General features: G+C 62.1%; 2 protein-coding genes across 2 annotated transcripts; one reads left to right on the forward strand and one right to left on the reverse strand.

The window, feature by feature from the left end:
- Positions 1–515: 515 nt before the first annotated feature.
- BESB_015270 (uncharacterized protein) lies at positions 516–6,799 on the forward strand (the record flags this gene model as incomplete). The annotated part of the gene is made up of 6 exons (XM_029360256.1): positions 516–3,146; positions 3,578–3,684; positions 4,228–4,302; positions 4,781–4,933; positions 5,364–5,445; positions 5,762–6,799. The coding sequence occupies 6 exons, from the start codon at positions 516–518 to the stop codon at positions 6,797–6,799; spliced, it is 4,086 nt and encodes a 1,361-aa protein (XP_029216923.1).
- Positions 6,800–8,742: 1,943 nt separating this feature from the next.
- BESB_015280 (uncharacterized protein) lies at positions 8,743–10,485 on the reverse strand (the record flags this gene model as incomplete). The annotated part of the gene is made up of 1 exon (XM_029360257.1): positions 8,743–10,485. One exon carries the CDS (start codon positions 10,483–10,485, stop codon positions 8,743–8,745), a length of 1,743 nt encoding a protein of 580 aa, XP_029216924.1.
- Positions 10,486–11,519: the final 1,034 nt, after the last annotated feature.

Here is an 11,519-nt window from a genome sequence, read left to right on the forward strand (position 1 = left end):
ATCTGAAATATGTCCCAGAACGGCGGTGAATTCCACGGATGCCATCGTACATACGTGTGCCGAGAGAAGATCGCGTTCCTGCTTGGAGTCCCGCCTCGAGCCGCCTGAGGCCTCACCGCCTCATCGTCTCCGTCTTTTCGGCGGTTTGTGAGCGCGTCTCCTCAGTGGCGCTCATCTTCTCGATGACGCGGCAGACGTACAGAAACCCTAGAGAGAAAGACTGATGCTTCTGCTGAAGACTCGTGTCACACGCTGGCGTTTCCTGCTTGAAGGCCGCGTGGTCCGCCAGACGTCTGTTTCATTCTATAAATTCCGTATATATATATATATCCGTATATACATTCTCTATTTAGGGTTTAGGGTATGCATTTATATATATACATACGGGCTTTATCGAGGGAAACGAAGTCTATATATATATATATATATATCTGAAGCAAGAGGCGCGCCTGCGCGAAGGAGTTTGTGTGCCTTCAGCCATCGCGAATCGGCACGCGGTGGCGCCGCTGGAAGCGATGAACGCGCCGCTGCGCGTCTCGACCTGGGGACAGCCACGGGATGCAGAGGCCCTGAACACGGAAAAATCCGGCGCGACGAAGGCGAGCGGGGGGTCGCGTCCACTGCGGACGTCTGCATCGCTGGCCGCATCCCGGCGCGCGGGTTCGAGGCCCGGGAAGTCTCGCGGGTCGCTCAAGAAGCGCGCGCGGAGGTCGGTGCGGCTGAGTGGGAAGTCGTCCGGCGCTGCGGCGTCGTCCTGCAGCAGACTTGACGAATTTCAACGCTTCTCCTTCGCGACTGCCGTGGCCTACACGCCGCCCGCCCCTGCCATCTGCCCGATCCTCGCCGAGCCGGCGCAGGCCTACGCGGAAAAGCCTGCCGGCCTGGCCTGGCGGCTGGGGCGAAGGCCTCAGCAACGCCCGCGCCTTAAGAGTGACGCGGCCTTCACGTTTGGCGCTCTCTGCGAGTCCCCTTTCACGGCGTCGTCGTTTTCGTCTGCCTCCTCGTCGCGTGAGGACTTGCCTGAGACCGGTTCATCCGCCTCCTGCTTTTCTTCTGTGTCCTCGACGTCTGGAGCGTCCTCGTGCACGCTCTCTATTCCTTCCAGGGTGTCGTCCGCTGCGCCTCTTTTGGCGGCGTGGCACCGCTGGGCGCCTTCGACTCCGTTGAGCATGAGCAGTTCCTCGGGCGACGGAAATGCGCGCAAAAAGAAAGGCGCCGGGTCGAGGCGGGCGGCGAGCGGCAATCGGCGAGGAGGCGAAGCCGCGCAGTCAGGCAGGAAACATGCGGACGGAGACACCGCCGCTGCGATAAGCAAGGCGCCCTCCAGAGAAGGGGCCTGCGGCGCAAAAGACGCGGAGACAGAGAAAAAAAATGCGCAGCAAGCGCACAGAGAAGAGACAGCCGGAAGGCAGCGGGGCGACAGAGAGAGCGAACCTAGCACCGCATCCGCCGCGACGAGCTTTGGGGGACAGAGTCGCTCACGGGGGTTGAGGAAACCGGGCAGTTCGCGACTTCGCGGCACGACTTCTGCGCCTCGGGCGGAGCGGAGACGCAGTTCGGCGCCGATGGAAGAAACGGAAGGCGGAAGGGAATTCGAAGCCCCGGCGAAGAGCCGCAGCGCTGGCGGACTCGATCCCACGGTTGCGTCGAATGCAGGCATTGGCAGGCCGAGGCGGAGGGGCTCCTCGACGACGCGACCGCTGCGGGGGCGCCGGTCACAGTCCCTCGCCTCAAACCTAGAGCCGCGGCGCGACCGACGCGCTTCCCGCCCAGCAGGAGGAGGCAGGAATGAAGCAGCCGAAGGCGAGACAGGCGAAGGAGACGCAGGCAACGGCAAAGTACAGCGCGAAGCAAGAGATCGGGGAGCGGGAACGTGCCGCGTCGCGGAGGAGCCGCGCGCTGGCGAGTTCGCTGAGGCGGATCAGAGGGAGAAGGAAGCGACCGGCGCACGAGGCGAACAGAGCGCGGAGGGCGTGCCCACAGAGAGACAGCATGGAACAGCGACAGAATGCAGAGTCGCTACCGCGGCGGAGAAGCCGAGAGAGACGTCGCGGAGGGACGTCAGGCGACTCAAGAACGCCGCAGACGAGGCGAAGTCGCCGGAAGCGGCTGGGGGGAGTACTGGAGGGCGAAGAAAGGGTCAAGAAGCGGAAGTCTTGTGGACGCAACCTGAGCCGCGAGCGTTGAAGAAAACCGACAAATCGCAGATCGAAGCGCTTCGCGTGCGACGGGCCTCGTCCATCCACTCCGCAGCGTCGGCCTCAGCTCGCGCTTCGCCTCCGTCATCAGCTGCCTCTTCAGCTACGGCGGCGGCTTCTTCTCCCTCGACAGCCAGCGGGACTTCGCTGGCCTGTTCGGCGATTGCGTCCTCGTCGTCTTTGTCTCCTCTAACGCCTCCTCCTTTGTTCGAGGCGGGCGCGTCCGCCTCGCCGCGAAGGCCCCGGGGCGAGCCGCGCAAGCAGGCGCGCCGCTCCGTTTCTGCCCTCGCGCGTTCCTGGCGAGGGGGCGACGAAGCTGAGGGAAGCGCATGCGTGCGCGCTCTGTGGGAGATGCCTGCCGCCGACGAGGCGCTGCGGTCTCTCCCGCACAAGTCAACCCTTTCCCCTTCTCGCAAGCTCTCGCGGGCCTTCTTCTGGCCGCCGTCGCCAGGTCGCCCGTCTTCGTCTCTCCCTTCCTCGATTTCAGCGCCCGTTTGCAGCGGGACTCCATCGAGCGCTGCGCGCGTGCGCTCCGCGCTGGCAGCTGCGGCGTTTGCCGTGTCACCTGCAGCAGCGGAGACGGCGAGGTATCGTCGCGCGAGCGTCGGATGTCTCAGCGCCCGCGCCCCCGTGGGGTGTCCCTCGCCGGCGTCTCGCCTGGCGAAGCCGCGACCGCGGTCGGCCTCGAGAGCGTCGTTTCGTCTCCCGCCGTTCTCGCTCTTTAAGGACGGAGAAGGAGCTGACGCACGCTTTCCAGAGAGCCTCTTGACCGACGCAGAGCGCCGGCTGCTCAGTCACAGTCACGTGCCGCGCGAAGGAGCTTCGCGGCGCCTGGGCGAGGACGGCGATGACGGAGAGTCATCCACCGAGCAGCCGCGGAGAGGCCGGACGGCGAGGAGGCTGGCGCAGCTCGACGAGTCGCTGTACTTCACTTTCAAACACACGAAGGTACGCGCGGCCGGCGCAAGAGAGAAAAAAGGAAAGGAGAGAGAAATTAAAGGAAGTCCGCCGCAGGCCGTTCAGGGGTGAGGGGGAGATGAGGCACGTGGAAACGGGAACACAGGCGCGAAAGTCCCCAAGAGCAAGAACGAGACAGTGCTGCAGAAAGAAAAACAGAGCTAAAGCTGGGGGGAAAAGAGCTGCAAAATGCGAGAAATGCCGATGGCTTGTTCTCTGCTCTTTGCGATTTGTTGCGCACCGTGTTCATCCTGTTAAACAAAAATCCGGAAGCAGGCGGCTCGGCTGCCAGCTCGTGCATAAGCTTTAGCGTCTTACAGTTTGCGTATTTTGTCTTCTTTCGTTTCGTTTCTTGGCGGTCGCTTCCCTGTCTCTCCCTGCTGTTCACATGCGTCTGTCCGCAACTCTTTCTTCTTTCGCAGGTCGACGGCATGTTAGTCCCGCTGGCTAACCGGCAGCGGGTCTTGGAGGCGCTGCACGTACTTCACACACTCTACGGATCCGCGCTTTGTCGCCGCTTCGGGCTGCGGTAAGTGAAGCACAGAGGAAAACGCGGAAAACTGTCCTGCCTCGGGGGCCTTCGGAAGTGTACGCAGCGCGAGCCGAAACGGTTTCGTGCCGAGCGTGAAGGCCGGAAGGGAAGCCTCGTGTCCATGTGGCATCTACACGTGTGTGGGCTGGTGCGAGTTAACGTTGAAACTGCAGACGGCTGCGAGCTCCAAAGGACAAGACATAGGGGGAGCAGGGGCCCTCCGCGCGGCATTCCCTGCTTCGTGAGTTTTCGTAGTTGAAGGGAGCGGTCTGTGTCGCGAGCAGGCGCCTCTGAGGGGCGTGAGGCAGCCGCATTCGCACTCTGGCGCAGGATCGATTTACAGCGTCCGAGATGCAGCTTTCCGTCGGGGAGAGAATCCATTTGTCCTCTTTCTGGCTGTGGCGGAGGACGTCGAAGTCGCTTCGGCTTCGCGAGTGCTTCCAGCATATACCTGTGGGCACAGTAGGTGGAGCGCCTCTCGCGGGGTGCTTGAATGAAACACAGATGGCCGTGCCCGTCGCTTCACGGTGGTACTTGCAGCTACTCCTTCCTCGCTGAGCATCATCCTCTGGAGAAGAAGGCGGGCATCACGATTAAGAAACCGATTCAGGCGAGGTGAGAAGGCGCCTGCCCGATGCCTGGCGGAGGGACGGAGCGTGCGGCGCTCGCTCGCCTTCCTGCGGAGATGAAAGACCCGCGGCGTAGATGCCTCCAATCGACACGCAGGTGCCTAGGGCTCGAAATGCCCCTGCGGCGTCTTCTCGTTAGCCTTTCAAACCCTGTCACGTGGCACGCTAGCTTCAATAAACACCACGAAATGGAGCCAAGCGGACGTCCTACTAATTAGTCTCTAGCCTGTCCAGCCTGAAGGGCAGCAAGCCCTTCGAAGCGGCGTCGTATAGTGAACCGCCCACATGCTTGTGTGGATAGCACGATTCATAAGCGTGTTGCGTCTGTATAGTTAAGCGCCGTGTCCATCGTGGGGCGTCTCGGAGTCGCTGTACGAGGTGCCTTTTCCTCGGGTGTCGGGCGATTCTTCGACTGTGCTTCGTGCGGCCGTCTGTCCCCTGCGGCGCCTCTGGGATCGGCTCAGCAATACCGCTCGAATTCAGACGCGCGGGACAGCTGCGGAGCTCCGCTCTCTGGCGATGATTCGGATTCGCCTGCGAAAGAAGGAAAACCCGAACGAGCTCATCAGCCGCCCAACTCAGCTGGCGGTATTCTTCCACGAACTCGCCCATCTCAGGTGAGAGTGTTGTCTGCCAGCCACGTTGTGTCTTCCTCAAGTCTCCAAGCCTGAGGCGGATACACAGACGTGAGCCGCGAAAAAGCAGATCTATGTGCTCACGCATGCATTTATACATGCATGTATCTGTAACGGACTCGAGCGGCGCCCTCAGCCTTCCTCCATATAGCTGAGGACTAGTTGCGGCGTTCATTTCGGCGCGTATCGTCTCGGAGCCTGTCTCGGCGAAGGCCGCCTGAAGCGGACAGACGTTGTCTCACGCGCCAGTGAGATCCCTGCCTTGTGTTTATAGATAATCTGGTTTCTGTCTCTACTGTAGCCTGAGCTACCGCGCACACGCCCGTCGGTTCAGCCCCGACCGCGGCTAGGGTTTATGGTTTAGGCCTTCTGCAATCTCTCAGTTGTGCATGTGGGCTCGGGTGCGCGACAGGCACATGAACCACGGGAGGGAGTTCGCACGCTTTCTGCGAGACATCTTCAGCTATGCCGCGTCTCGCGGGTTCGTCCACGAGGTGAGAAACCGGAATATTCGCAGGAGCGTCGCCATCAGTCAGTATTTTTCGCCCGTTGAGGCGTTTGATTGAAGATGCCAAGGTAGGGCTTGCCACGTCCTGCTGGTGCGTCTGTGCCTGTCCATCCGGCTGCGAGTCGCTTGCATAGACGCGCCACGCCAGAGGCGGCGGCGCGCGCCTCGTCTCTCTCTCGGAGCGCATTCGAGTTCGGACAACCCCACACGGCGCGTTGCTTACGCGATGAAAACCTAAGGACACATTTTGCTGCCGCTCTCCACGCCTCCGTCCTGCGCTGCTGCGGCTGCTGCGTGCGCAGGGCATGGTGAACGAACTGCCCTCGCCCTGGCGATGGGAGCGAGAAGTCTTTGTCAAAGCCGGCGCCGTTTCAGACGAGACCCTTGACGAGCTCTTCGAGAACTCCAAGGCACTCGACGCGGAGGCAACGCTGGCCTGCTGCAGAGACGCGCAGCCTCCGGCCGCGTCTGACTCCCCGCCTCGTTCGCCTCCACGGCCTCTGACAGCCTCGCCAAGGTCGTCTGTCTCGCCGCCAGCTGTAGCCGCCGCGCCGGAGTCCCCACAGGCGCGGTCGGCGGCCCCCGCCTTCTTGACTGAGGCGCCTGAGGCGCCTCTCGCGGCCTCTGCTGTCTCCAAGGTCTCTGCAGTTTCTGCTGTCTCGGACTCTCGCGATTCAGTCCCGGCGTCTCCGCCTTCGGGGTGCTCGCCCTCGCAGGCCGCAGCCGGCGCGCTCGCGGCGAGCCGCGGCGGTCTGCGTGGCGTTTCCGCGAGTTCACGGAGTCTGGCGCGGGGGGAGGCTGCGGCCTGCGAGGAGTCAGCACGATGTGAGGAGTGCAGCGATGAGAGGGTCGCGGGCGCGAGGGCTGCGGAAGGCGACGACGCGTGCAGAAGCACCTCTCTGCAGGCTAAGGCCGGCGCGTGCGTCGCTGCGCCTCAGAAGGCCCGCGGGATTGTGGTGCCGCCTCTGCGCGAAGACGCCACGCAACCCCAAGAGAGCGCGCCGGCGTCGCCTGCGGGGGCGGGGGGTCGGCACACGGCGGAGCGAGCCCTGAGGAAAGCTGCACTGGCCGCGTTGCATGCGGAGATGACCGAGAGAAAGTCTGGGAAACGCGACGAGCCCCGAGACTCGCGTGGCGGCCTGGGGGGTCCGTCGCCCGGGTCTCCGCGGTCGCCTAAAGCGGAGAGGAGAGAGAGAGAGAACGAACCTGTCGGCGCACGTCCGCGGCAGTGCGCGTCGTTGGCGCCTTCCACGGCGGCCTCGCTGTGCTCTTCGTCGCCTCTTCGTTCGCCGTCATCGGCATCTGAGAGGTCTTCGCCTCCTTCCCCAGCGTCAACTTGAGCTGCTGACTGCGCGTTCGCTTCACCGAAAGAGACTCAGCCAAACGCAGTCGCCGTGAGGGCGGAGTGAGGTGCCTCTCGCTCTCGAGTTCAGCCCTGGTTTCGCGTGCTTCGGCCGTACTGGGCTTGCCTTTCTCCTCGTTTTACTCTTGGCTGCTTCCTTGACACCGTCGTTCTGCCGTTTGTTCTCTTCGGCCTGCGACGACCGCCAGCCCCATAGGGACATATTCCCATTATGCGTCTTCGTGTCGTCGTCTCGCCGTTCGTTTCCTGCGATCTCGGGAGGCGTGTTTTGTTTTCTCACCTCTGGGGGTTGCCTGGGCTCTTTGTTCTGCGTTTTCTCCGGCTTTCCATGAGTCGCGCGGGCCCTTCCCTAGCCGGTGGCCTTGTTGTGTGTTGTCTCCTTTTTTTTCTCGCGTTGCCTCCTCGTGAGCTTCGCGCGCTATCCTTCAGTCGCTTTGCGCCTCACGCTTGTACGATAAATCGCATTTTAATGAGGCGCTGACCACAGAGCGGTGTGCTACGGTGTTGTGTCCTCTGTGAGTCTCTCAGAGCGAGAAGTTGTTCGGCCGGCGAGCTTCTTCACTCTTGCTCTCAGAGGGCGATTCGCTCTAGAGACCGGCGCAAAGTGTGGACTGTCGCACTTTGCGTACATGAAATAGCACCTACAGCTCCTAGAATAGGCACCATTTCCTGGAGTCTCTTCGTCGCAAAAAAATGGAAGCCGCCTGCAGGTGTACCTTGCAGAGGAGACTTGTTGCTCTCTCTCTCTCTCTCGTTTGAGAAGGGCAGTGACGTAGCAAGAGACTCGCTCCCGTCGAATTGTATTCCCCTCTCGCGCGACCTCGCAAGTCGTCGGCTGGGGCACAGCGGCTCCCACGAAAACCCAAGAGATCCACGTATTTTCTGCCAAAATCGTTTTGCCGGTGTTCCTTGTTAAAGAGCGAAACTGCTTACGGTCAGCGGAGAGGATCTCATCTCACCTGCCAGGGCCTACAACAGCGAACAGAAACCCCTTCAAAACTCAAGTTCCGCCTTCCTCACACATGTGCGTGAAATGCAGCACCCCGCCAACCGGAGGGGAAAAGGACGCGGGCAGTCAATAGCACGGTGCCGAAGTAGCGAGACAATTGTTTAGAAATGAAAAAAGAGTCCCGACTACGCAGCCTTCGGGGAAAGCATCACAGCCATCACGCTACCGTGTATGTTCCTATCTTCCTGCCGCAGTTGTGGCGTCAGGCTCGAGCGAGACCACTGCAGAACGACAAGACACACCAGGGGCGTGTGCCGCTCCTCTTGCTTCGGCAGAAACTCTCAGTCTGCTTTCCGTTTCTCAGTGGGCGGGAAAGGAGAAACGGAGAGGCTCTGAATCGATGGGATGATGAGTGCGATGCCCGGTGCCATCTCGTCTCTGATCTGTCAGCAGGCTGCTGCTGCCAGTCCGTAAGGGTTCTGTTTTCACAGTCTGCCACTCGCAGGCAAGAACCAGAAAATGGAAACTCGAAAAAAACGAATGAAACCTCTGCAAGAAGCAACGTCTTGTGGCCGCGCGCTCCTGTGTGCCAAGGCGAGTGAGGCGCAACTCGACGTGCAAAAGATGGCGCTTTCTGCGTGTTGAGTACGTTTCTCTGACGGACTCTTGATGTGAATGTCCGTGCCTGATATTCCCTGTCTGCTCGTAGCGAACGCGAACACTCCCCGTCTCTGCTTCGGGCGCCGGACGCACTCGAAAACGCCTTCCTTGACTATCCAGTGAATCAGCGAAACCGCTCCTTCACTGCAAAACTCTCGGCCGTGCCCCTGCCGCGACCGGCGCAGAGCCGATGGAGTGAGTCGGGAAAAATCGTGAAACAAACGAGACCGCAAACATTTAACACCCTGCCCAGCCACCAGCTGACACCGGGGATGCGCGTCGGAGCCTCTTCGGCCTTCGACTCCCCCTTTCTACGCAAGTTTCCACGTGCCCAGCTTTCGCCGAGCCCGGCGCAGGGTGCCTCCAGAGAGGTCTTCCGCTTTGGGCCTCCGCTCGTCGAAAAGTGGATCGCCCACGACCGAGAACTCAAAGTCGTCCACCGCAGGCGCGCGACAGGCTTGATAGACGTCGAGTGCGAGCTGAACGACGCCTGGCGCAATGCCGCCCTCCCTGTCGCCTGTGCCACGCCTTGCAAGACTCAAACCCGCGCCCCGGGCACCTTCGGCCGGGGGGGCAGAGGCCCGGCTGTCCCCTGCGGCGCGAAGATCAAACGCGTCGTCGCCCAGCGCAAACTCCACACTGCGCAGCGCGGAGCGCGCCACGAAAGGGCTGTAGGGAGGCGACTCGCTCTCGGTCTGCGCGTCCTGCTGACCGCCCTGCGAGCTATCTCCGGGCAAGGCGTACGCGCCCGCTGCAGCGCGCGAGAACACGGATTCGCCAGGCGACACTTGAAACGCTGGGCGCTGCGGCGCGCCGTACCCCCCGCCCTGGTGCGGGTTAACTGAGCTCGCAGGCGAAACGCCGACAGAGCCGCGCGCAGGCCACAGCGGCGCGCGAGAGCCCGAGGGCGCCTCGCCTTGGGGGGGGGTCGTCTGCGTCGGCGAGCAAACGACAGGCGCGGCCTGAGGAGGCCTTGCGTCCAGCAGAGGAAAGGATGGAGTGCTGGCGGACTGCGGCGGCAGGTTCTGCCGGAGAGTGTGCGCCGCGCTTTGCGCTGGCGTGAATCGTGGAGCCGCGAGAGAGGCAGCCGCAGCGTTGGGCGACGAGGAAGCGCCGCCGTAGGGGTATGGCGCAGCGGGAGGCGCTCGCGCGGCGAACGGCGGCGTGTGCAGCGGTCTTTGACCACAGGAATTCCGCGCGGGGGCGGGCGGAGGGTAAGCAGAAGCTCCCCGACCAGACGCGGAAAACGCGTCGCGCACGCGGAGGCGTCTCGACAGTTCATCCTCACGCAGGGGGGAGAGTTCTTCAGTGTCCTCTGAACAGGGACGTGCTCCCTCCGGGAAAGAAAACTCAGGGCTTGAAACGAGGTAGGGGGAGGGGTACGGGCTCAGTGGAGAATTCGAGCCTGCAGGAGGTAGGCTGCGCATCCCGGCGTTTCCAGTGCGAATTAGGCCAGGGGGGAGCGACGGCTTGTGGCTTCGAGGGGGAGACAGCCCGCTGGACTGAGGCGAGTCTCCGCTGGCTGCTCCGCTGCAAGAGGGAAAAACCGACGCACTCGAGAGGGATCGAGAAGCTGAGCGCCCTGCCTCGAGGCGAGGAGGCGTGCGTTCGCACGACAACGAGAACTGCAGCGTTTCGCAGAGAGGCGCCGACAAGGGAGGCTCTGCGGCGGCGGCCGAGGAGGAGGAGGGAGTCGCCGCGGTATCCTCCCGCCCGCAGCCGGTGGGCAACCACAGGCTGTCTCGGCTTCTGAAGAACGTGGAAGCCGGCGCGAAGGCGCCACGCGGAGCCGCAGACACGCGAAACTCCGTGTGGGCGTCCTGACTCCGTGAGTCCTCGGTGCAGGCGCCCAGCCGCGCCGACAGCTGCTTAAACAGGAGAGACAGAAAGCCTGTCCCGCCACTACGGCCTTCGGCGCGGCTGTCCTGCTGTGGAAGCGCGGGGCTCGCTCGGAGAGAACCGCTGGAAAAATCGCCGCCGCTGCAGCAGCGCCCGCGACTGGCCGCTGGCAGCGAGGCGTGCCGAGGCGCCACAGGCAGCGCCGGTTGAGACATCTTGCCGTTGATCAGGTTTTCACAAGCACAGACAGAAGACCTCGTTCTCTCCAAAAGGAATTCCGACACCCGCCCCGCGGAAAGCTGCGCAGAGCCGCCGCCGCCGCTGCAAGGGTTCAGACGGATGCGAAGGCATGCGAGCCGCCGCCGCCGCACCTCTCACGAAACTCCCACTCGAGTTAGACCTACGGAATAGCGCGAGAGATCGCTCAGTTGGACGGAATACGGCCCGCAGAAAAAAGGAAACTCATAGACAGACGACTGAACAGTGCGTAGATGCTTCGCGGGTGACAAGGGGACGACAGAACAGACGGGTTCAAGGCGAGTGAAGCAACGAAATCGATACTAAAGACACACCTGGAGTTTCACGTGCCCGACTACGCAGTCTATTCCCAGCTCCGAAGCTCGTTAGGGGAAGAGAAGCATTGTCTTTGCAAGGAAAACCAGCGAAGGGTGGAGGGCACACACCGGAGAAGCGTTGGGTACCACTCAAGGAGTGAAACCGCCACTTCAACTCTCACATCATGCTCCTTCACAGCTTCCCGCTGCCACGTCGTCCGCGGGCTAGCCAGCCGTCGGTCGGGCTCTCTTCTGCTGAATCGCTAAGAGAAAGCACAGTCCAGAGACCCAAATTACAAATAAGGGCAAGAAAGTCAAGCGCTGACAGAACCATCCGGCTTGGTTAGGGCTGAGTTCCGAGACAGAATGAAAGCCAGAGGTCGCTGGAGAGTCTGCCGCCCTGGACCACTGCAGGCCTACGCGGCGTTCCACCCGCAGACAAGACAAATCTACCTAAACTGACGCAAGAGCGACCATCCTCTTCACGGACCTGCAAACCCCGGCAAGTCTTTAGGGCCAGAAGAGTTCCGAACTCGAGACTCTCCGCTACATGCGGAGGATGGAGGACTTGTCGCGCAGCCACAGCAGCGCTCGTTGACCTGAGGCTAGTGGAAAGACGCAAATGCTGCACATCTAACGAGGGAAACACGCAGTCACACACACCCCGGTGTTCGCTGCCGTGGCATTTCTCCGAA

Source organism: Besnoitia besnoiti, chromosome IX (genome assembly GCF_002563875.1).
Source record: "Besnoitia besnoiti strain Bb-Ger1 chromosome IX, whole genome shotgun sequence".
Taxonomy (NCBI): domain Eukaryota; phylum Apicomplexa; class Conoidasida; order Eucoccidiorida; family Sarcocystidae; genus Besnoitia; species Besnoitia besnoiti.